Source organism: Musca vetustissima, unplaced genomic scaffold, assembly GCF_032173495.1.
Source record: "Musca vetustissima isolate MV318-11 ecotype Yass unplaced genomic scaffold, APGP_CSIRO_Mvet_v1 utg46481, whole genome shotgun sequence".
NCBI lineage: Eukaryota > Metazoa > Arthropoda > Insecta > Diptera > Muscidae > Musca > Musca vetustissima.
In genome coordinates, this window is record NW_026876003.1 from 35030 (window position 1) to 61938 (window position 26909).

Here is a 26909-nt window from a genome sequence, read left to right on the forward strand (position 1 = left end):
ATTAACGACAAAAGTCGAATGGGACCGACTATGATATGTTCAGGTGAATAATGAATGATGGATCATATATAAAAGCTAAATCTAGATCTGAAACCGAAACATGTCTCAAGACAGCTAGACTCTCTCGAGTGTATGAGATAATTCCCTTGTGTTACTATTCACACAAATCACTCATTGAAATTTGTACTAAAGCCAATTCTTAGAATATTACCAAAAATAACGCTTAAATCACCATCTCCGAACAAAGTTCATAAATAAAAACTTATCGATGATTAAATAAATGTGTTCTGTTTCATTTGGCAATTGGATATTTTTTTTTTGGTTTTGGTTCACTTAGCTGTATTAAATCCCCATGAGTTGTGTTTATTAAACGTGACATTGCAAAACTTAAAGATGACACTTTAATTATATTTTATCACCACTTAGGGAAGAAAGACGAGACACAATGGTGACAGTCAACTTCGAATCGACAAACAAGCGAATTGGATTGCCAAAAAATAATAACAACGACAAGAGATAATGAAACAATTATTGAACAACTTTGTAATTATCGATGTTAAGAGATTTGTTAATTAAAACATACACAGACACACACATCCCCTGAAATAAAAATCCCCTCCGCAGAAAATAAAATGGAAAGACGATACAAAGAGTTATACCACATAGATGATAACAATAGTTCCGTTCCAGAACCTAAAAGAGTCTACTAATTTTATATGTTTTGCAACTTTTTACTCGAAAACCGTTCCTCAACCCATAAAACTGGTAAAACAGTGAATCAAATTTAAGGGGACCCCCCATTCTCGGGGTCAAAAATTTTTATTCAAGAATGTCGCTACAAAATTTCAAGTGAAAATCTCAAGAACTCTTGAAGATATAGCCGATTTATAGTGTCAACATCAAGTGACGGCTGAAGGGCTTCTCAAACTTTAAATGCGTTTTTCTCTTTTGCGAATGGCGGGCACGATAACTCAAAAACTAATAACCCAATCGACTTCAAATTTTTACACGTTTCTCTGTGAGTGTACAGCTATCGTATGAACTAGGATAAAGCCAATCGGTGAAGATCTTCCTTATTTTTTAAATTGGTTTTTGGTCAAAAATCGGCGATTTTCCAAAAATATTTTTTCAAAGGTCCGCCATTTTGTTAATTTTAAAGTAAAGTCAATAATCCTCGTTCATACGAGAGCTAGACATGTACTCTTTCTAACACCGTTGGAATTTTCGAATTCCGATGTTCCAGTGAGGAGTTATCATGCCCGCCATCAAAAATAAGGACTTTTCTTTAATTACAAAAAACAACAACAACACAATAACAAAATTTTTTTGTAAATTATTTTTCTTCTCTTTTAAATCTTCAAATATATATATGCAAAGTTACAAACCTTAACGAGCACTGGTATTGATTTATCAGCCCTTTGAAAAGCTTGAAAAATTAAAATCTAGAATGGGGGGGTTCACTTTAGAGAGCACAAAACAAAATGGCTTTCTCTTTGGCCGAGTAAAAATGGTAAACAGGAATGCCTACTTCTGATTGGCTGTTATGTTGATTTTGTTTGATTTTTTACTAGATTTGCGTTCCCGAACTTTTCAAATTATTTTGTACTCTGAGAGCGTATTTGAAATGTTTCCCTTTTACTAGCTTTAAGATTAAAAAAGTACTGGAACAGACCAAATGGTTTTGGGGAAATACTATATTGACAAATAATAATAAACATTGTTAAGAATGGTCTGGTCGAAAATTTTTAACGCTCCACTATAAGATACTCATTTCTAAAACATTCAGGTTGGAAATTTCATTTAGGATACCGAAAATGGGGAAAATGGGGAGGCTATGTCAAAACACACCAAGTACACGGATTGCTAAATACAATCCCCACGATTGAAATAGACGGCAATAACCTTAAAAATTCTGAATAACAAATCAGTACTTTTTGGAAAACATTCTCCTGATTTATTTTTTCCATTGTTCTTATATTTGTCGGGTATTTACTCGGGGGCCATTTACAACGAGGTAAGATATAAAGTAATTTTTATATATTTTATGATTATTCACGACCAAGTAGCGTGAATTTAGTGATACATAGCGACATCGCCATTCTAGACTATTTTACGAAAATAATCAGATAGCTGCTACAGACTTGCTACTTGGCAATCGGATGTCTGGTGATTTACTCCTTGTTGTCGACTTGAGGATAGTCGTCTAGTTACTGTGGCGTAGTAGCAACATATATGTATAATTTCATAGAGAGGCATGACTTGAATCTGATCAATATCCGAATATTTCGAGGTGTTCTATTCGGACAAATTTGAATTTTAACAAATTAAAACGCCGAACTTTTTGTAACCTCCACGATAAAGGTGACATTCAAATTATCTGAAATTAATGAGGTATCCTAGGAGAAAGCTTATATTTAGGTAAGACTTGAACATATCTAAAAAGACGTGAGGAAGATATGACTAAATTCTCAAAATACCCAAATAGTGAGGTTACCGTTATATGTGGCTATACTAAAACGAGGATCGATATTGACAATTTTTGGTAGTGAGATTTGATAGCCAATGAGAGTACTTAATTACAGTCATTTCGGTTGAAAAACGTGTCCAAAATACGGATTATTAATAATTAAGAATTTTTAGTACGTATATGTTATATAGGGCTACCCTCAAACTTGTGTCAATATAATAATTTTAGTACAAGGTACAAAATTACAGCCAATTTGATTGTAAAACTTGTCCAAAATCTCCAAAATACCGAATATTGGCCGGTACCGTTATATCGGAGCTACCCCGAAACTTGAGTCAGTATTAATAATAATACCAAATTACAGCCAATTTAGTCGAGAAACGTACCTAAAATCAGTAAAATACAGAATTTATAAGGAGGCTTCACCAACACATGGATATCCCATTTGCAATACCAAACATTCTGAATTCCATCTTAAATATTGCGATCTCTATCGCGATTTAAACAGATGGACAGACATTTTTATATATTCCATAAAAAATAAATTATCAAAGCACTTTTTTTACTACGACAGAAACCCCTTCCTAGCTTTGAACGCTTAAAACACATATTATGGCAGAACATCCGTCCGTGTATTTTTGTTAACAAAATACATCGCATTTGTGATCCGATTTGGATGAAATTTGGCACAGTTCACTTATTTGGCCCAAGGACGAACCCTATTGAAATTGGGAAAAATCGGTTCAGATTTAGATATAGCTCCCATATATTGTTTCGATCGATTTTACGTAAATAGTGCACCAAAGTCCCTATATATCCTTCGATTTGCACGAAATTTGGCATAGCGTTCTGAATTAAGTCTAGAAAGATGTGTGTAAAATTTCGTGAAAATCGATTCTGATTTAGATATAGCTCCCATATATATTTTCGTCCGATTTTGGGTAAATAGTGCACCAAAGTCCCTATATATCCTTTGATATGCACGAAATTTGGCACAGCGTACTGAATTAAGTCTAGAAAGATGTGTGTAAAATTTCGTGAAAATCGATTCTGATTTAGGTATAGCTCCCATATATATTTTCGTCCGATTTTGTGTAAATAGTGCACCAAAGTACCTACATAAGTCTAGAACGATGTGTCTAGAACGATTTAATTAAGTCTAGAACGATGTGTGTTAAATTTTGTGATATATATTTTGGTCCGATTTTATGTAAATGGTCCACCAAAGTCCCTATATATCCTTCCATTTGTCCGAATGCAAAAAACATACAGAAATAAGTGTAATCTATCATGTGGCAAGTTTCGATGAAATCGGTTTAGATTTCGATATTTTGCTTTAAATTTATTTACATAATTTTGTGCCATTGTAAGAAGCAACTCTATATCTGACCAAAATTTAGTATAGGTTGCAGATTGACATGTTTAATTTCATGTCATTGGTCCTTCAAAAATGCGACGTATGTTAGGATTCCATCTGTTGGATATACCCAAAGTGGTGAAGGGTATCATATAGTCGGCCCCGTCCGACTTTACTATTCTCCTTACTGGTTTATTTGTGATTTTTTTTTGGATTTTTACACGTTTGTCTCCAGAAGGATGCCGCTTAAAATAAATATTAGGTTGGAGAAAAATTAATCCATTATTTTTATATAAACTATAGGACTTTATTTAACAAGCTTCGGAATGTCCGATGTGGGCCTAATATGCATCGTTTTGTTGTATAATTTGTTGCCATTTTAAAGGCATTTCTCGGTCATTTATCCGATTTTATCGACAGTTTCGACGACCGGCCTACCTGTGCGAGGTGCAACATTAAAAATTCCTGAACGGAATCTACGAAAGCAAAATTGCACATAATTGGCTGTTACAGTATCGGAACCATAAACACCATTCACAATTTTAGACAGCTTGCATTTTCGCCTTTGTCAAAGAAAAACTGTAAAATGTACGGAATATTCGCTTTGTTGGCTTTCATTTTTAAGACCCTGTAACTCACAATGAATGCAATAAACCAAAAACGGCAAAATATTTTTTTACTTTTGTTTGATCGATACTTTACGAGAAATCTACCAGTACAGCCATCTACCGAAAAAATAATGGATTTTTTCCCCAACCTAATATAAGACTGTACAAAGTTAGGTTCTAATCCGATATTCCTTTTGCAAATAAGTTAAGAAGTCACTATGTTCGGAAAATCGAACTTCATCATGAGCTGGACATTTAATATACATAAAATCGATCGGAGCCTTTATATTGGGGCCATGCCATGGTAAATTGCTGACAGGAGAAAACAGCAGACACTCAAGTTGGAAAATAAAAATTGAAAATTTAAAAAATCAAATTAGGACCAACTATGTTGAAAAAAGTACCCAAAATACCGAATAAAGGGAGTATCGAATTATGTGGTCTTCCCCAAAGACATAAACCCTTATTAATTTTCGTAAGGAGATTTTCTACGCAAAGAGGATCCAAATTATAATAAAAACGTTTCAAAAACGTATATGGGGGCTACCCTAAGAAGTAGAACAATATTGGATTTGGTCCCAAGAAACTTCGGATTTCTTTCTTTCGGCGAATCACATTTTTTGTCGCAGCAAAGTGTATATATCTTCATTAACCGTAAGTCTGGGGCTATACAAATTTTTAGAATAGATATTTCATGAATATCTGAGCTTCAATATATCATATAGACATCAGGTAAACCATCCGCAATTTTCTATGTTATAATTTCGTAATTGCCTTAAAATGCATCTTCTATTCTCTCAAGGCATTTTTATAAATTTAAAAATTAAAACGACCCTGAAAATATTGGTTTATATTGTCACAAATACATACACACATACATAGTATATAAACGTTATTATACAATGGTATTCCCCAATGCTATGATCCCTCAATTTAATATTATAATTGCAACAATTATCATTCTCATGCCACAGAAACCAACAACAAGGAAAACAAAATGACAAAAAAACACACACACAAAACAAATTAATAAAAATTAACGACGACAGCCAACAAAGATACGCAACACCAGTACACCGGCATGGCAGCGGAAGAAGAATAAGAAAAAAAATAAAACTTCACTTGTGTATAAGAAAAAGAAAGAACTATAAGATATCCTTAAGGATACGCCCACATTGGTGACAAGCTCGCACATTTAACAAAAGGATATGTAGACTCTGGTTTTCTCTTTCCTTTGCAGGTTAATAAGGAAAGGGGGAGGTTTTTTCTCATTCAACGCATGCGTTTCATATTTACTCTCATCTTACCAAGGGAGACAAGAATCCAAGAAAAAAACAGCCACTCATTTTCAGTTTTTCACAGCATGTCAAACTGCAATGGTGGCAACAAAAATAGCAAAACGCCAAACATTCATCAGTCAGTCCTCACAAATTGACATTGTCATTATGGAATTACAAAAAAGGAGAAACACACATTTACACACACACACACACACAGAATTGTTAACAAAGGCAGCAATATCCTGGCAGAAGAGTCGTAATGCATTTGGGTGTGTGTGTGTAAATGTCTACCACTTGCTGCTGCGGCCATTATAAGCTGTTGTTCTCTGCTATTACCGTTATTTAATGGTGGCACTGATGCCACCGTAATCATTAAGAAAATTACAACAACGACGCGAAAGAAAAAAAAACGAAGAAAGAAAATTATCCACTTAATGCTTCACAATTTGTTGGCACTTTTTGTTGTTGTTGTCGTTGGAGTTGTAGTTTTGTTTTTGTTGCTCACTGTGCCATTAGCGTTGACACAGATGATGATAATGATGCTCCTCTGCTCTTGGATAATTACAAATGCCAATGGTGATGATTATGGCGAGAGTCAAAGATGGCGTGTCGTGTGTCAGCAGTTTAATCCCCACAACGAAATGATGATGGCTCTGCTGAAAAAATGAGCGTCTCTAAAGTTTGGGGAATACCATTCGTTAATGGCGGGTGTTCTGCTCTTGCCTTTTGGATTTTTTGTTACTTTACTACCCATCCAACAAAAATTAATGGTGAAAGTTTTTATTTCTTAATTCGTTTCTAGGTTTTTTTGTCTGTTGAACCATTTTCTTTTTTGTTTTATTTTTTCTTTTATATCAGCAATTAAGTGGAGATTAGAAGGAGAAGAAAATCAATATTAAAGTTTTGTTTCCTTATTTGTGATGTTATTAAAGTTTGAGGAATTTTTTTGTATTAATTCCCAAATTGTTGGTAATATTGTGTTTTCTAGTAATAGAAATTATTTTCAGGGACAAATTCATTTTTTTATTAATGTTTTAACGACAAGAAAAAATGATATAAACGATCCCTTTATGACAAAACGTTTATTGTTAAGTATCGACCTGCATTAGAATACGGATGTATTTTATGTTTCTCGTTTTACAGCTGTTATTCAAACTAACTGGATTCTGTCCAAACCCAATTCCTCCTATTTGCTCTTCCTATCGCTTAAAACTTATTGATCTTCCAACATTAGAACGAAGACGTTTAATGCTTAGAGCTGTATTTTCAATAAGACTTACGTGGTCAAATTGACTCAAACTTTCTAATTGGTGAAATAAAATTTAATATGCCTTCATGTCTTACCCGTAGTTATATGCCGCTAAATCGTCCTTTAGTGAGATCTAATTTGGAGCTAAGTAATCCATTTAGATCACTATACATAATAACTTGTATAATCGTATTTCCATGTCTAATCGTGTATATATTAAAACCAGTGAGCGGAGCAGTATAGTCGGACGGGGCCGACCATACGATACCCTACACAACTATCACGGAACTCTAACTTTATGTGGATGTTTATTCCGAGCCTGGGCAATATTTCGTGATATTTGCCCCGACTTGCCCGATTAGAGGTGAACAGCACATCTACCTTACACAGAAATATTTTCCGAATATTACTAATATTCAGTACAGCCCTTCTAATTACTTGTCCAGATTCCCTTCACGGTGGGTTGAGTTGTGATGTTTGGCTTATATTCGACTAGAAAACACAAAAAGAAATTAAGTTTTCGGTCCACTTCATGCCAAAATTTTATTCTGATCATTAACGAAAATTATAGGCGTTGTCTTTGACCATAATTGAAACTTCATGGAAAATTGCAAAGCGATCAGCGCCATATTTCCGCACTCTAATGTGGTAATGGGTTACTAAATAATATCTGAATACGTAAGCACCTGTAAATATTTAAGTGTAACTTCCACTTCCGAATATATACATCAATATATTTGGTATCAATGTCAATCACTCCTCTTGGATATACTACCAACTTATCGGATCTATATACTTCAGGAGTAAATATATAAGCCATAGAATTAAAATATTGTAATTTTTCACACAAAAGTCTGAGTCCATTTGAGCCGCTAAATAATGACCGATCTTTATCAAAGCAGATATACTTATTCCTTGGCCTGATCCCCTTCTTCATGTAAAATTTCGCGATGTTCGGACCATAATTGCGGCCTCTGGAGTGACCAGAAAAACCCACAAAAATTAAGTATTTGGTCCATTTCATCCCCTAAATATTAACCGATCTTTACCAAAAACAATAGGGTCTTCATTGGCCAGAATCCATCCTACATGCAAAATTTCGTGAAGATTGGTCCATAACTGTGGCCTGTATCGTGTTTACAAATTATAATGGACAGACGGACGGACACACATGTCTAGATCGATTCAGCTAGTAGAGATATGACGGCATACTTAAAGGTGGGTCTAGGGCCAATATTTCGAGGCGTTACAAACTCTTGGGGCTGCACAAAGCTATAATACCCTGACAACATAGTTGTGGGTATAAATACTATTCTACATTCACAACTATAGATTACAAGTAATTGCCACATGTTTGTTTGAGTCCTTCCTGTAGTTAGTTGAAGTAAGTTTATTTATTTTACCGTCTCATGTTTTACTGTAGCCGGAGTTTCCCTACATCACTAACCCTCTATAAAAACGTTCTACTTAAGTTATGGAAAGGTGACCTGGGGGTTAAGAGTGGCGTTGGGAAGGATCGAAAAAATAATATAGGGTCATCTGTATATGGGACCTACGTTCAAACTTTGACCTAAATTGAATATTTTCTGAAGATATGCTTGGCACAGAGATAGAAATGGTATTAATCAGAATTTTTGGCACGCCGGGATTTCTGAACGGCACGGTTTTTTTTCCTGGCCAAATTCTATTTTTTCGGCACAGATTTTTAATTTAAATATGGTATTCTATAGTAGAAATATTGAAACGAAGTAAGCCAGAAAATTAGTTCACAATACCAAAAGTTGTGGGCGTGACAATCTGTTTAAAACGACAAATGTTCCCCATCTTCTGGAGAACGAAATATCTATTTCTCGAAAACTATTGAAGATTTCTTCCTAAATAATTGAAATACCGTGTCCGCTTGTCTGACTATTAAAATCACGATAGAGATCGCAAAATTTAACACAGAGCTCTGAAATTTTGCACAGGAATTGCTAGTACTCCTAGGATATTTGGTATTGCAAATGGGACATATTGGTCCACGTTTTGGTGTAGCCCCATATTATGGAACCCCCCTATATTCGATATTTGTGTGATTTTAAGTATGTTAATCATCTGAATTGGCTGTAATTTATATTTTCATTGCCTGTCAAATTTCACTATCAAAAATTATCAATATCGGTCCCCGTTTTGGTATTGGCCCGTATGTCCGCAGACCCACTATTCGGTATTCGGAGAATATAAATCATATTTTTCACGTCGTTTTCGGTGTGTTCAAGGTCCAATTATAACATGAATTTTCTCCTAGGAGCCCCATTAATTTCAGATATTTTGAATGTCATCCTCATGGTAGATTGTATAAAAATTTTGGCCGGGCAGAACTGAACATTGTTTTTAATTGTTAAAATTCCTAAAAAAAACTTTCTGCGATAAAGTTTTTTTGCTCTTAAATAACACGGAATGCCAATTAAAGTCCCTTTTGGGGGAGATTTTGGCTAAAACCTTAAAATTGGAAAAACAAAACGGAACCTTCAGGATCTACATTGAACATATTCTTCGAAAAAGTGTTATGAATCAGCAAAGTAGTAAAGTCGGACTGGACCGACCATATGATACCCTTCACCACTCTGGGGATATTCTACATATGTTTCCTAACAGACGTCGTAGAAATGACGACGAACTTTGACATGAAATTGAACGAATTTAAATATGCGATATTTATCTATAAGTATATTGAAGCTAATCTGAACCGATTTCAAGGAAACTTGCTAGATATTCATTTTTATTCATTTCTGTACGCGTATGAGTCTGTATGGGCCTTTAGTGTACCACTTACTTAAAATCGGACGAAAATATATATAAAAGAAATAAGTAAATCTGAAAAAAATTCAAGAAAACTTGACACACGAAAGGTTATAGTAACAGTACATTGTACAAAATTGTGTGCCGATCGGCCAATCTTTGGGTATTTAGTGTACAATTTAAATTAAATCGGTCGAAAATATATATTGAAGCAATATCTACATCTGAACCGATTTTCACGAAACTTAGCACGTATCATTCTGGACATAATTCTGTACCCTATGTCAAATTTCGTGCAAATCGAAAGATATATAGGCACTTTGGAGCCCCATTTACCTAAGATCGATCGAAATTATATATTGAAGCTATATCTAAATCTGAACCGATTTTCTCGAAACTTAGCACACATCATTCTGGACTTAGTTCAGTACGCTGTGCCAAATTTCATGCAAATCGAATGATATATAGGGACTTTGGTCCACCATTTACCTTAAATCGGACGAAATTATATATGGGAGCTATATCTAAATCTGAACCAAATTTCTCGAAACTTGGCGCACATCATTCTGGACCTGAGTAAGTAGTCTGTGCCAAATTTCGTGCAAATCGAAAGATATATAGGGACTTTGGTGCACCATTTACCTTAAATCGGACGAAATTATATATGGGAGTTATATCTAAATCTGAACCGATTTTTCCCATTTTCAATAGGGTTTGTCAATAGGTTCTAAATTTTCCCACTTTCAATAGGGTTCGTCCTTGGGCCAATTAAGTGACCTGTGCCAAATTTCATCCAAATCGGATCATAAATGCGACCTGTACTTTGTTAACAAAAATACATGGACGGACAGACGGACGGACATGCATAAATCGACTCAGAAAGTGATTCTATGCATATCCTCAAAAGGAACCATGGGTTTATCTCGATTATTTTTGCCTGTTACAAACATATGCACAAAGGCATAATACCCTGTACCACACTGTGGTGAAGGGTATAAAAATATGGCTACACTACCATCTCACTACGCGATTTCCCGTGTTGTATAGTAAAACGAAATATGACACACAATGGCTTAAATACTTCAATTTACTTTATTTGTTAATTCCCGACACGAATCAAGTTCTAACAAATGTCAACATAGAATTGTGTTTGAATATCACTCACCAAATACTTGCAACATAAAAACTAAAAAAGACTCCACAAAATCAAACATGCATACAATCAAATACACACATGACATGATGGTACTGCAACTTCAAATTGAAAATTAAATTTCGCCATAAATAAAACTACAATCAATAATTATAAAATACACTTTTTAATAAAAATTACTTTGCAATAGAAAACTAAATTGACAATAAGCAGTATCAAAATATCAACGAGTGATTTTTTTATAAAACAAATAAATATAAATAAAAAAATTATTTATGTGCATAATCAATGATGATTTCCCATTTTGAAATGACAATTTGACAGGCAATTTATCAACAACATCGATGAAATAGAGAAGCGATGCACAAAGTTCAGGCCAAACTGTTACTCCCACAGTAAGGTGGAGCTAGCTTGATATACAATCAACCAAAAAGCTAAAATAATATATTTTCCGGTAAAAAATAGAAACAAAAAACAATAAATAAAAAAAATATTTTGAATTGGAGATGCGGGGCATCGATCCCCGTACCTCTCACATGCTAAGCGAGCGCTCTACCATCTGAGCTACATCCCCACGATGAAGTGAGTGTAACGATGTTCGTTCCCCCTTTAGGGTATTTTCGTTGTTTTCTGTGTATGCATAGAATAGTTTATGTTGTTTGGCGTCCCCCTTCCCCCACTCTTCGCCCTTACACCCACAATCTATAAACGCACATAAATGCCAACACTCAATCGGTCATATGTTTTTAGGGGGGGCTAACGTGGATATTTTGCGTATCTAATTTATTGACCAGCCGAATAGTTTTGTGTGAAGGTGAATGTGTGTGATAGGTGAGCAAAGTGTTGTTGTTGGTGCATTACAGTCCATCGGCTATTTAGTCTCCAATAAGACAAGGTGTAAACTAATTGATGGTGTATGTTTGGAATTCTTAATGATATCTTATGTTGTGTTGCGGGTGGAATTGAATATCTCTGTACACACATTTGCATGTATGTATGTTTATATGTTAATGTCGTTTTGTTGAGAACGTTTTTAATTTGTTTTAAAACGTTGCAAAAATAGGGGTTTCTTTTCAAAAATTTAGCGATGCGGATCTGTTTCTTGCGGACTTTTTTGGCATAATTAGATATATTTATCGTACATACTTGAGGCGATAATAAGGTTTTCTGAGCGGATAAAAGTGGAAAAGGAATATGAATTCCTTGTCTGCGGGAACCCCATTGAAAATAAAGACGAAAAAGACTTACACGGTTTGGAGATAGAAGGAAAATATATTTTTGAAAACATATTCCTTCTTCGATTCCACTAAAAGTTTGCGGAGTAAGGATGAAGTAAAAAGGGGAAAAGGACGATAAAAAAGGAATATGTTTTATCTAAGAGGTTTCGGATTTAAAGTTCGCTTAAATTTTCAACATAAGAAAATATTGACGGTTTGTGGGGGAGGTACAAGAAGAAGTTTAACAATTTGTCTCATATTCGGATTTGATCTAGGCTTGGTGCAGATAATAGATTGTACAAATTTTGTTCAAATCAGACATTTCATTTACCTGATGTTAACTATATAAATATAGAAAATGTTGACCACTTTTTGGGGGAAGTACAAGATGGACTTGATATTCCGACTTGATCTAGGCCTAGTAAATATAATAGGTTGTACAACATTTGTTCAAGTTTGATAGTCCGTTTACATGATATTAAATACATTTTTTGGACAATTTTGACCACTTTGTGTGGAAGGTACAGTAGGAGTGGACCGACAATTCCCATATTACAACTTAAACGGAATTTGGAAGAAATACTACAATGTACAAAGTTTGGATAAAATCGGTTACTCCCTTCCGATTTTTGCATTAAAATCTCCTAGCAGAATTTTAATGTCATGGCCAGGGCAACGGTCATATGCTGTTTCTAGGCGCTCGTAAAATATGTCTTTGGTCTGTTCATCTTTATCTTCGCTCGGAACATGGGCGCAAATGAGACTGATGTAAAAGAACTTCGCTTTTATACGGATTATAGCAATTCGCTCATCTACTGGAGTGAATCTGGAGACAAGGTCTTTTATTCTCCTGTTAACCATAAATCCGCAGCCAAATTCATGTCTCGTTTCATGGTAGCTATAATACAGGGTGTAATCGTCTGATTTACTTACGCCTGTTCCTTTCCATCACATTTCCTGTAAGGCAATAATATCGGCTTTGTACTTCTTGAGTATATCCGCCAAAGTGAATACTGCGCCTGTTCTGTACAACGTGCGCACATTCCAAGTGCAGATTCGCAGATCGTGGTCCTTTATACGTTCGCGGGGGTCGTCAACATTAGGGGGGTTTGGTTTTCTTTTTCTTTCCTTTTTCATAGTAGGTTGGGTTTTCCCAGAGTGAGCAACTAACCCGACGCCTCAACCCATTTTTTATAGTTCTTATGGGTGAACTCGCGGCACATATTAGCTCACTATTTCATCGGGTGATGAGAATAGCTCCCCAGGTGGCACCGCGGGGAGGTCAGTGTCCACAATTGAGATGAAAGAGGGACCAAGATAAGCCTGGACTTCGCCATGTTAAAGCCAATCAGAGCCGTTGCTTGGTATCTATCATCCCCTACGCCACCCAATGGAGTAAAGAAACTATATGGACCTAGAACTATATGGATCAAAGGAGCTATATGGAGCAAAGGGACTATATGGAAAAAACGGAAAGAACGATGAAAGAGGAGTCGAAACTATGTGGAGCAAAAGAACTATTTGGAGCACAGGAACTGTATGGAGTAAAGGAATTATATGGAGCAAAGGAGCTATATGGAAAAAAACGAAAAAAAGAACTATGAACGAGAGAGATTCAAAGGAACTATGTAGGAGTCGAAACTATATGGAGCAAAGGAACTGTATGGAGTAAAGGAACTATATGGACCTAGGTAGGAGTCGGAACTATGTCTAGCAAAAGAACTATTTGGAGCAAAGGAATTGTATGGAGTAAAGGAACTATATGGAGCAAAGGAATTATATGGAGCAAAGGAACTGTATTAAAAAGGGAACGAGAAAGATCGATCCGCTAAGTGAACTAGATTGTCCAACTCTACGCATATGTATTTTCCAAATTATTTCGATATAAATGTTAAATACAATATAGGTAGGTAATAACCATGGAATATACTATATGGGTCTTATAGATTTCGTTTATACATAGGAGACTTTTCATAGGGTTTTCCGTAGCGTGTTATCTATCGAAGAATATATACAAATCGGCCATCGATAACATAAGTGACGGCATCTATGCATTCAAAATCTAGATAATATTAGGCCATATATAAAACATTATTGAATTGATCCTTTAGATACATTATTGTTATTAGCACTTTCTTTCTTTCTACCTTCCGAATGTCTCCTATATTTTATTGTCCTTAGAAATTTTAGTAATAATGTCTACTATAAATTAGTTTATAACATAATTTGTCGATAATTTCCAAGTAGTTTTATGATTACAACTGTCACATAAATTTTATGACGTAACATTTATGGACCATTCTCGTCACCATCGCCGCCAGCATGCAACGCAATAATTTTTTAGAACCAATCAAACATTCCAATTTTTATTTGTGCAAAATAAAGGAGGGCAAAGTAACACAAACGTTTATTCAAATGTTTTCATTACACAACAAATTTCTCTTTTGATTAACTCTTTGGCAAGGGGGCAGCAGGATTGTCAGGACACTGTGGCATAATAAAACACAAGCAAAACACCAACAAAACTGCAATGATTTTCTTTTATGATGGACAATTGTCACATAAATTTGTGTGTGTGGTTCGAGAGGGCTTGAAGACAATTTCAACTCAATAAAAACAAAACCACACACGTACTTACATATCGTACTATTATTCGACTGGTGGGGATTAACATAAATTAAATTTTATTTCATTGACATTTCATCAATGAATAGTAATAAAACATCTTTTGTTTTGTTTTTACAACTCACTTTGAAAATAATATGAGGAGTCGAGGGCGGTTGATTTCGATTGAAATCCCTTTAGGATTGCATTTGTCCGCCCTTTCCGTCATAGGATAAACATAAAATAATCATAATGAACACCATTTGTCATGAATGTCGTATAGTGTGTCACACTCTCAGTTAAAGACGACAAGGACTAAAATAAATATTAGTAAATCATAAAAAATGTCGAATAGACTTTTCCAAAAATGCGTTTCCATGTAGCAAATATTTAATGGCCAAAAAATCAAGCAACCACATTGAGTAAATAGGTGGTAAATGGTACACAAACACACACACATAAAGATATTTATTTGGGCCAAAAAAAGAAAAGCATAACACCATTGGCCTAAAAATACGAACACAAATCCCCAGATGAAGAAAATTGAATGTTGTTAACATTGCGATAAAAATCAATCAACTATAAAATATGTCTGTCTGTCCGCCCGTCCATTCATCCATTCGACTACGTGCCATTCCAACAATTTACTTAACTTTGTTAACATTTTGTTGGCCACAAAAAATATGGGTCTTTGTAGCCATTTATTTACGGGGTGTGGTCGTTACGCAAATGGTGGGGGTGGTGTGGATTATTCTTGTTGTACTATTTTTATGGATCCACGCCATAGATTTTCCCTGGGCATTAATATTTACTTGTATTCCGTATAATGTTACACATTTTGTGGTGTTTTTTATTCTCCCCAATTATTTTTTATTTGGTTGAATTGTGGCTCTGCATAATTTATTTTTTAAGGAATATCATTGGCCATTTACCAGCTATCAATGATTTAGTTTCGACTTAATTGAAGCATATCGTGGACATTTATTTTTGGGATTTAGCAGCGTATCTGCATATTTTCCTTTTTTGAAAATTAGGGAACAGTTTCGGAAATGTAAGCAAACAAAATGAAATTCTTAGTTTCCTAGAGAGAGAGTTTTTGGTATTCTTATAAAGATCAAGCGGCACTAATAAAAGAACATGTTATAATAGTATATATAAGTCAGGGTGCGAATGATAAATCAGGTTGCGGAGAATGATTAAAGTACACTCTTTCTCGCGAATGCTCACGGCGAGAATTCGAATGTTTTTCAATTTATCGCGAACGAACAATAAAATTTCGCTGCAAGCGTCGTCGATTCATTCATTCGCGAGCATTCATTGCTGAAGAACATTCCTTTGAAAAACTCAAAAACAAGTTCGCGAATGCTCGCCAGTACTGTTAAAAACAACTACAAACAACCATATCATAAAACCAGAGAGCGGAGTAGTATAGTCGGACGGGGCCGACCATACGATACCCTACACAACTACGACGGAGTTCTAACATTCTAAAGAACTTTATTCCGAGCCTGGGAAATATTACGTGACATTTGCACCCTCTTGCTCGATTAGAGGTCAATAGCACATCTTCCATACACTGACATATTTTCCGAATATTACTAATATTCAGTACAGCCCTTCTTATTACTTGTCCAGATTGACTTCAGCGTGGGTTGTGTGGTGATGATCGGCTTATAACTGTGGCCTATATATCGATTCGAAAAATTGCAAACAAATTAAGTTTTCGGTCCACTTCATCCCAAAATTATTATCTGATCATCACCGAAAATTACAAGCGCTGTCCTTGACCATAACTGTAACCCCATGGAAAATGTCAAATCGGTCAGCGTTATATTTCCGTCCTCCAGTGTGGTAAGGGTTATTATATGTTATTTGAATACGTAAGCACCTGTAACTATTTAAGTGTAACTCCCACATCCGAGAACATACGACAATATAATTGGTATCAATTTAAAGGTCAGCCGCTCCTCTTGAATATACTATCAACTTCTCGGGTCTATGTCCTTTAGGAGTAAATATATACGCCATAGATTCCAAATTTTGTCATTTTTCACACAAAAGTCAGGATCCATTTGACCCGCTAAACATTGACCGATCTTTATCAAAACATGCATGCCTTTTCTTTGGCCCGATCCCCTTCTACATGTAAAATTGCACGATGTTCGGGCGATAATTGCGGCCACTGGAGCGACCAGAAAATCAGACAAAAATTAAGTTTTTTGTCCATTTCATCCCCTAAATATTAACCAATCTTTACCAAAAACAATACGGCCCTTCATTGACCAGAACCCATTCTACACACAAAATTTCGTGAAGATTGGACCATAACTGTGGCCTGTATCGCGTTTACAAATTATAATGGACAGACGGACGGACGGACACACATGTCTAGATCGACTCAGCTAGACGAGATATGACGATCGGTATACTTAAAGGTGGGTCTAGGACCGATATTTCGCGGCGTTACAAACTCTTGGGGCTGCACAAAGCTATAAAACCCTGACAACATAGTTGTGTAGGGTATAACAAGTAAACACACACAACGAATAAGAATACACATGTCCAACAACTATTGAGTTCAGGAACGTGTGTTGTTATTGTTGTTGCTGTTTTGAGTATATTCGAGAATTTGGGAAAGTTTGTATTCATTCGTGAGTGTGTCGCGAATGTTCGAACTGTACGAAAAATTCACGAAAGATAAAATTTCGCTCCAAGCGTCGTCGATTTATTCTTTCGCGAGCATTTGTTGTTGAAGAACATTCTTTTGAAAAACCCAAAAAAAACAAATGTTCGCAAATGCTCGCGAGCACTGTTAAAAACAACAACAAACAAAAATACCATAGAAAAAGTAAACCACACACAACGAAAGAATGTGAGTGTAGCAGAAAGTGTGTTGAATAACAAAACAATTGTCCAACAACTAATGAGTTCACGAACGTTTGTTGTTATTGTTGTTGCTGTTCTGAGCATTCGCGAGAATTCGGGAATGTTTGTTTTCATTCGTGAGAGAATGTCAGAAAGAATTTCAACTACCAAACGAAACGAACGAACGTTGTTGTGTGCTCTCGCTCGTTTGATATGTGTGTGCGAACATTCTTTGGCGAATGCTCGTTTGGTAAAGAATTTTTCGGCATAAATTCATTGGTGAAATGAGCACAAAACGTGTATTTTAATTCATTCACGAACGAATTTTTGCGCACCCTGGTATAAGTATACACGCCGTTATCTGCAGCCGACCCGAGTTGTTTATACCATTCATAATGTGATGGACATTCAAAATACCTAAATCGATCGATTATACCGTGGTAAGGTAGAAAACGAAAAACCATACTACAGACGCTCCGTATGAAAAATTGGGGCTAGATACGGTAAAAGAAATGTCCGAAGCTCTCAAAATACCGAAAATTGGCAGTACTGTTTTATGTGGACCATACGAAAACGTGGACGGGTGTTATTATTTTTTGGTAGAAAGATTTAACACCCGATGAGAACCCAAAATATGAAATTAGAGACAAATCGGTTGGTAAATATTCTCAAAATGCCTACTTATGTGATGTACATTTTATGTGGTATCTAGAATTTTCGGTAGGGAGATTTTGTACCCAACGAATATCCAAAGAATTACATCACATCCAATTTAATTAACAAATGTGCCCAATTTCCCAAAAATATGAAATTTAGAAGTTACCGTTATAGGGGGAATAAGACTCATAGAGTCTTCTTAAAAAAATACTGGCCTTAAGGAAGACACAGAATACCGACTATGAGTATTCAATTTATAAGGCCCTTCTCAGTCTTTCGTTTATACAGAGTATCTTTTATAGATACGCCTATACATTTTCAATAATAAAATGGTTTTCCATAAGACCACCAAGGTGTCTTATAATAAAATAAAGTAATAAAATACTTTTAATGTAATCTATCGGAATGCCTCCAAGGATCTATGTACGAATGTCGCTATATTCTTCTATACGACATTTCTGATATGCGAGAATTGAAAAAGAAGTCACCAGGTGACGGTATTCGAAATTTTTGGGGAATTTGGCTACGTTTTTCAATCAAATGCGCTATAATGTTGAGTTTTCATTGTGTGACACATCATCTCACCAAAAAGTTTCTGTATTGTTAACTTCTTATGATAGCTTCAATATAACGGCACTTCCAAATATTCGGAATTTTGGGGACTTTTGTCACATTTTTAAACCTAATTGGCTTCAATATGGTACTTTGAATATTCATTGGGCCCTATAGTCCCCATTTAACGTTACCCCCAAATATTCAGTGGTACTTTGAATATTCATTGGGTCCCATAGTCCCCATTTAACGGTACCCCCAAATATTCAGCGTTTTGAGGAGTTTGGGTAAATTTTAAACCAAATTACCTATAATTTAGTAGTTTGAATTTTTATTGGGTGGCAAATCTTTCTACTATTTATTTCAAATTTATTTATAATGGATAATTATACCTTCAGCATTATGGCTAATGAGGGTGTATACACTTTAACACGGTGAAAATGTGCCTCAGTGTCGTTCTAGACCCCATGTTTCTTTGGACCAAATCCGTTTCAGAAAATTTAGATTTCATCCAAACTTTGCCCATCTTATTATTTCTCCAAACATAGTTCAAATTCGAAGATGGGGAAAATCGGTCCAATCCTTCTGGAACCTCCACACAGAGACTAGGTCTAAATGCGGCTATAGTTCATTATCGAACCTTACGTTCTAATTTTTTATCTCGCTATCCTCCGCAGGAGAAATGATTACAACAGAGTTTTAGAACCAAACTCAAAATGCGGGACAAATCAGATAACTTTTTTAATATAAAAAAGGGGTTATATGGGGACTACCCCAAAAAGGGGGCAAATATCAAAAATTTTAGGTAGGGAGATTTGTTACCATATACGACTAAAATTGGGGGTACCCTTATATGGGGGCTATCCGAAAAAATGGACCTATACTCATAATTTTTTGTGAAGAGATTTGCTGCGCAATAAGAACTCAAAGTACCAAATTTCAGCGAATTCAGTTGAAAAACGCGCTCAAGAACCCCAAAATACCGAAAATTGGGGGTACCCTTATATGAGGGCTACCCGAAAAAATGGACCTATATTTATAATTTTTTTGTGGAGAGATTTGATACCCAATAATAACTCAAAGTACTAAATTACAGCCAATTCGGTAATAAAATGCGGTCAAAACCCCTCCAAAACTGAAAATTGGGAGGTACCGTTATATGGGGGCTACCAGAAAAAGTGGACCTAAAGTTATAATTTTTAGTTAAGAAATTTGGTATCCAAAAAGAGCCCATTTTACCAAATTTCAGCGAATTTGGTTGAAAAACGCGATCAAGAACCCCAAAATACTGAAAATTTGGGGCTACCCTTATATAGGAGGTATATCTAAACGTGGACCGATAAAGCCCATCTTCGAACTTGACCTGCCTGCAGACAAAAGACGACTCTATGCAAAATTTTGGCGATCTATCTCAATTCGTTTAGACGCTGGAGTGATTACAACAGACAGGCGGACATGCTTAGATCGTCATAGAATTTTACGCTGATCAAGAATATATATACTTTAAAGGGTCGGAAATGATTATTTCGATGCGTTACAAACGGAAAAACAAAACTAATATGATTGAAAGTCGTCTTGATAGTTAAAGACAAAAATTAAAAGGTCAGAAAATCGACTTTTTGGTCAGCAGCTACGTAACCCTATCTCCCCCTCTCCCACTACTAGCTGTTTGTTATTTTTACCGACTTTCCACTTACTCGATTGTGTGATTTAGATACTGTTACTGACCTCTGCATTGTGTTATAAAATTCGCATATGCATTTTCCAAATTACTTCGATATAAATGAAGCAATTGTTGGTACGAACAGCAATGAGGCAAGTCAAGAACATGTTAGGTAAATAAAAATAAACGAGACGAGACTCAACGAACTGTTTATATTATATACGATTTTTTTTCTGGAAATTCATCTTTGGATATGTTTTTCAGTGTCGAATGATATAAAAAATGATAGCATGAAGAGGTAATTGAATAGTATTGCCTAGGCTAGAATCAAGAATAACTCCATGGTCTGCTATAAGACTTTTGTGGGTGCAAAAGTGAAAAAAAAAACAGTGAAGTTCCGCCATGGTAAAACACCGATATTTGACAATTTTTGACTATTGTAAGTCTAGGATTAGGAAATTGCATTTAAATGCATTCCAAAAGAGGCAAGAAATCAATTCACTTAACAAAAAATTACTTATAATACTTACAAAAGCAAGCAATTGTCGGTCATTGATGATATGCAACTGATGAGAAATGATGGCAAATGATTAAAAGTCTTGGGGTTATGTAAAGTTACAATTCAGTGAACAAACTTGCTGGAGTCTGGTCGGTGTGAATAACAATCTATGGAAATTTAAATTACTCCCTCTCCTCCTTGCACAATAGATATATGCAATTCAATTTAGATTCTTTTGAAATAAAATTGCAAGTATTCTGCTATTCATGTGAAGTGCAGGACGTGTGAAGTGGGAACGTAGTCATGCTTATAAATATAGCTCTAAATATTATTGTCAATGAGAAAAGTACAACATTTGTTCTATTTTCAAAATATACGGCGTATTTTTTAGTATTTGAAATACAAAATTAAAATAATTGGTTATAGATTTCGAATGCTATAATTTCCCACCAGACTGTTTGCATTGCAATTGCAAAATACATATCATCTCGATTTGATTGGCCCGAAATGGTTATGTATTGATAGCATCTATGACTTTACGGAAATTCCATACATGCTGAAGTCGAAGATGAAGTGTGAAAAGTCAAGTTTGTTAAAAGTTTATTGGAACTTTGTGGAAAACCTCCCCCATCCCCCCTTCGAAAATATTTCCGCATAATAATGATATGTGTGTTCGATGCTTCTTCTCTTCTTTAACATTCAAAGAAACATGGGATGGGGTTAGTACGTTTGTGTGCATATCCAACATAAGACGGCAATTTACAGTGAAACGCATTTCTATCCATACACGCATTTTAACTTCCCACTGGGATTTTGAAACACAAATCGCATTATTTTATATTGGAAAAAATACTCAAACATTTAACTGTAAATACAAGTAAAAAAGTTTCATATAGGGGATGTATTTTAATCAAAAAGTTGATCATTTTCGGGCTTGATCTAGGTTTCGTAAAAGTAATACGTTTTGAAAAGCTTGTATAAAATCGGACATTCCATTCTCATGATACTGGATTAACAAATATTCATTTTGTTGGGAAAGTACCAGAAGGGTCTCATCTTCGAACTTGGTCTGTATAAGGGTAAACACACTACGATGTGATAACACTGCTGTGGACGATTTTTTGCTGCATATTCCTATTTCCCCATTACACTACTGAATCATAAAATCAACTTTCCCATCCCCGCCAACCATACATGTGAGTAATATTAGAAAACAATTCTTAACATAAAATTCTTACCTGGCCCATTTCCATACTCCCTCGAGAGCAAACGAGATCAGAAGAAGCTAATCAGCCAATCAGCCATATCGATCATAATTAAAATGTAAGTACCATTTAGTACCTTTGTTCTCTTATACTCATATGGTATGTATTTCCAAAACTACCTTCATATCTCAATCTAGCTCTATACTAAATTTGGTCCCAATTATTACCTTTTGTACTCTTGTAATACTTTTTTCCAAAATTAATTCCAAATTTCAGGATTCTACCTCTATTGATTCCCTTAAATACTAATTGTATCAAATTTAGTATAATTTACGCATTAATGCAAATTTCCATAACTATCTACATCATACAATCCAACAGAAATCATATTTCCCAAATTCAGGATTTCTGTTCACCAAATTTGCTACTATTTAGTACACAAAAGTACGACTTTCTAAAATGTCCAACATTCCCAAATCTACACTTCAACAGCAATCTTAATTTTAAATTTCAGGATTCCAGCCCACCTAATTTCAAATTGTGTTAAATTTACAACACATAAATACAAATTTACACTGCCGGTTCAACTAAATTGAAATTGTATCAAATTTAGTACCATATAGTATTCATTGGTGCTAATTTCCAAAACTTTATAACTAACTACAAATTTCAGGATTCCAGCTTTATCGTAACTTTATGGGTCCGATTAAAATCAAATTGTACTAAATTTTGTACTATTTAGTACACATAATCATTTTCAAAACAACCAGCAATGCTGTGGTAATCTTATTTTCATATTTCAGTGTTCCAGCTCTCTTTGACTTTTTGGCTATGCCATTTTATTTAATATTTACATATTAGGATAATTAGCTAAACCTTACATTAATCTATAAATAAACATGCTTAATGTGTACTAGCCTACTTTAAATCTTAACATAATAGTGCAACAGCGTGCTGTATACCCAACTTCCTTACTTAAATATACATATAAAATCATCCTATGCCCCCGAGATTTATTAAAAAAGGGCGATGTAAAACTTAACCTAACTTAGAAATATCTTAAAACTACTTTAAAACCAGTGAGCGGTGCAGTATAGTCGGACGGGGCCGACCATATGATACCCTACACAACTTCCATGAAAATCTAACATTCTATGGTTCTATATTCTGAGATAGGGCAATATTTCGTGATATTTGCACACTTTTGACTGACTAGAGGTCAGAAAATGTTACTAATAATTAGTATAGCCCCTCTAATTACATGTTCAGATTCCCTTCACCGTTGGTTGTATTGTGATGTTCGGCTTTCGACTCGAAAAGTACAAATTTCGGCCCACTTCATCCGAAAAGTTATTATCTGATCATCACATAACATTTTAGGAGTTGTCCTTGACCATAACTAGAACCTCATTGAACATTTCAAAGTGATCAGCGCTATATTTCCGCCCTCCAGTGTGGTAATAGGTTACTAAATAAAATATGACTACGTAAGCACCTGTAAATATTTAAGTGTAACTCCCGCATCCGAGTACCTACGACAATATAATTGGTATCATTTTGGATGTACTGTCAACTTCTCGCGTCTATGTCCTTCAGTGGTAAGTATACACGCTATAGAATACAAATTTTGTCATTTTTCACACAAAAGTTAGGGTCTATTTGACCCGCTAAATATTGACCGATCTTTATCAAAGCAGACATGTCTTTTCTTTGGCCCGATCCTCTTCTCCATGTAAAATTTCACGATGTTCGGGCCATAATTGCGGCCTCTTGAGCGACCAGAAAAACCGACAAAAATTTAGTATTTGGTCCATTTCATTCCCTAAATATTAACCAATCTTTACCAAAAACAATAGGGGTCTTCATTGGCCAGAATCCATCCTACACGCAAAATTTCGTGAAGATTGGTCCATAACTGTGGCCTGTATCGTGTTTACAAATTATAATGGAAAGACGGGCAGACGGATGGACGGGCACACATGTCTAGATCGACTCAGCTAGTCGAGATATGACGATCGGTACACTTAAAGGTGGGTCTAGGACCAATGTTTTTCGCCGTGACAAACTCTAGGGGCTGCACAAAGCTATAATACCCTGACAACATAGTTGTATAGGGTATAACTATGGTACGCACAATTTTGAGGGGGAGAAAACTTAAGCTAGCGCCACATGGAGCATCAGCGACCACCAAGCCTTGGCCTCTCCTTCCTCCGCGCAGATGTGCTTAAAGGTGGGCCAAAATGCCCTCAAAATGCGTTCCAATGTCCCCGAATTCCGGCGGCATCTTGCTGACTACCCGAGGATGTCTAGCTGTGCTCCAGAAGGAGCGGGAGCCGGACCACTACCGGCTGTTGAGGGGGCCTTTGGCGAAGAGCGCCCCGAGCAGCATCAGCGTACGATATCCCCGTACGCAAAGAGGAAAGGTACTCAGACCTTGCTGACTCCTTCGCCTCCTTCTCGGTCTTCCTCTGCTGCCTATTGGCGAGGATAGCCATCCTTTTAGGGCAGGGCAGCGAGCCGGCAGAGTGGCATTCAGTGCCACAGTTCACGCACTTCATCACCGCGCGTGGCTTATCCGCATTCGGGGCTTCCTTGGCCTTCCCCGGAGCCTCGCACATGTTGCTGGCATGAGGACCAGCACACTTAACACACACTGCGGAGGCATTCCGCAGTTGGCAGCGATGTGACCAAAGCGCTGGCAGTTGAAGCACTGGGTCACTCCTTTACGGGCATCCTTCCGTACCTTCAGGCTGCTGTTGAACAGCCGCTTGATGGCGTACACGCGGAAGATATCGGTTTGCCTGTCAAACCGCACCAACCACTTATCCGCAGCGATGTTGATGAAACTCCGGATATGTACCGGAAATCCCAGACCGCTGAGTTCCGCCATCGAGGATGACGCTGTACGGCAGACGGTCCTTCGGAGTGTGGGTATGGTGCTTATACCCACGTTGCTCCAGCATGGCTTTCACTTTGTCGAAAGCCTACAAATTCCGCACCCTCACGGAGTTGACTCCCTTACGGACCATCGTAAGGGTGAACTCCCTGGAGTCGATGGTAGACCGCAGAATCGCCGTCATTTCCTTCACTCCAATGTCGTAGGTGGTGATGGATGGATGGTGGCACTGCCGAGCTGCCCACTCTACCGCCGTTCGCCTGGCCAGATGCACCTCCAGCCGATGTCGCACTCGCCAGGTCCGCCTTCTTCCCCGGTCCTTTCCCTCCAGTAGCCTTGGCTCCGGCCTTCGCTGCAGTCGATGTAGACGGGACCTTAGCAACCGTCTTCGCCGCCGCAGATGTTGAAGGACCGTCCGTCCCTTCCACCTCCATCGACGAGTCCAGGTCACAAGCTGCATATACAGCCGCCCTCAGATTCGCCGCTTCCAACTGCGCCATTGAGCGCGCGTTGCTTTCCGTCAGGGATGAAACCTTGTCCTCGAGCATGTCGATGGTCCCATTTAGGTTCTTTACCGTGTTGTCTAACCTGAAGATTTGGAAGTTGTTGGCCTCCTCACATCCGCAGGTAACATTCCTCCTCTTGCGGTTCTCATTCAACCGCTCGCTGCTGCTTGCGTAGCTATCGTCGTCTGATGAGCTACACGACGAATCCTCCTCTTGTGTGCGCCTCCCAGGTAGCTGGCCTTCCATAGTAGGTTTTCCACTTCACTTTTTATTCACTTAAACACTTTTCACTTTTCCGCTGTAGGTATATTCACGTTGACGATCAGAACACAACTGATGATCGATCAATCGATGCAACTTTGCACTAAAAGTCACCCCAAATTTAAAGATTTTAGTTTCGTGTGGGCTTTGATGAATCGTTAAGTCAGTCAGTCAATCACTTTACTCTTTTACTAAAATTGGTGCCCTCCACCAAAGACTCGGAATGCGAAACTACAGCACCTTTGACTGGAAAATTCGGCTTCAAATTTCCAAAAACCTAGAATAGGTCGGGGCAATATGAAAACATGAACCTTTATTGATAAATGTTCCTCAGAACTCGGAATGTTAAACTACATCCCCATTAACTGGAACATGTACAGCGTGACCGTTGTGCCACTAAAGTATCAATTTTAAAAACTTTTTTTTTCGGCCTTGCCACTCTTGTGCCACTTTTTTTATTTTGATACAAAATGTGTCACTTTTTGAAATTTTGTGCAACTTCTTCCTATATTTTGCCACTTTGTTTTAAAATGCTCGTACACGAAGATATTTACTAAGGAAATATTCATGTGGACCGTTTTTATACCCTCCACCATAGTATGGAGGGTATATTAATTTTGTCATTCCGTTTGTAACTCATCGAAATATTCATTTCCGACCCTATAAAGTATATATATTCTTGATCCGGGTAAAATTCTATGACGATTTAAGAATGTCCCTCTGTCTGTTGTTATCACTCTAGCGTCTAAACGAATAGAGATAGATCGCCAAAATTTTGCATAGAGTCGTCTTTTGTCTGCAGGCAGGTCAAGTTCGATGATGGGCTACATCAGTCCACGTTTAGGCATAGCTCCCATATAAGGGTACCCCCAAATTTTCGGTATTTTGAGGTTCTTGAACGCGTTTTTCAACTGAATTCGCTGAAATTTGGTACTTTGAGTTCTTATTGGGTAGCAAATCACTCTACTAAAAAGTATAAATATAGGTCAATTTTTTCGGATAGCCTCCATATAAGGGTACCCACAAATTTTCGGTATTTTGGGGTTCTTGAGCGCGTTTACAACTGAATTCGCTGAAATTTGGTACATT

The 26909-nt window shown here is 36.6% G+C and overlaps 1 protein-coding gene and 1 non-coding gene across 2 annotated transcripts in view; both read right to left on the minus strand.

Moving 5' to 3' along the window:
* LOC133338546 (uncharacterized) overlaps nucleotides 1-25805 on the minus strand; it is a 39155-nt gene extending 13350 nt beyond the window's left edge. Inside the window, exon 1 of the mRNA XM_061546719.1 lies at nucleotides 25180-25805. Within this exon, the coding sequence (XP_061402703.1) occupies nucleotides 25180-25805 (626 nt within the window). The remainder of the gene's footprint in view (nucleotides 1-25179) is intronic.
* On the minus strand, nucleotides 11397-11469 carry Trnaa-agc (transfer RNA alanine (anticodon AGC)). Its single transcript has one exon. It is a non-coding gene; the product is annotated as a tRNA-Ala (tRNA).
* Nucleotides 25806-26909: the final 1104 nt, after the last annotated feature.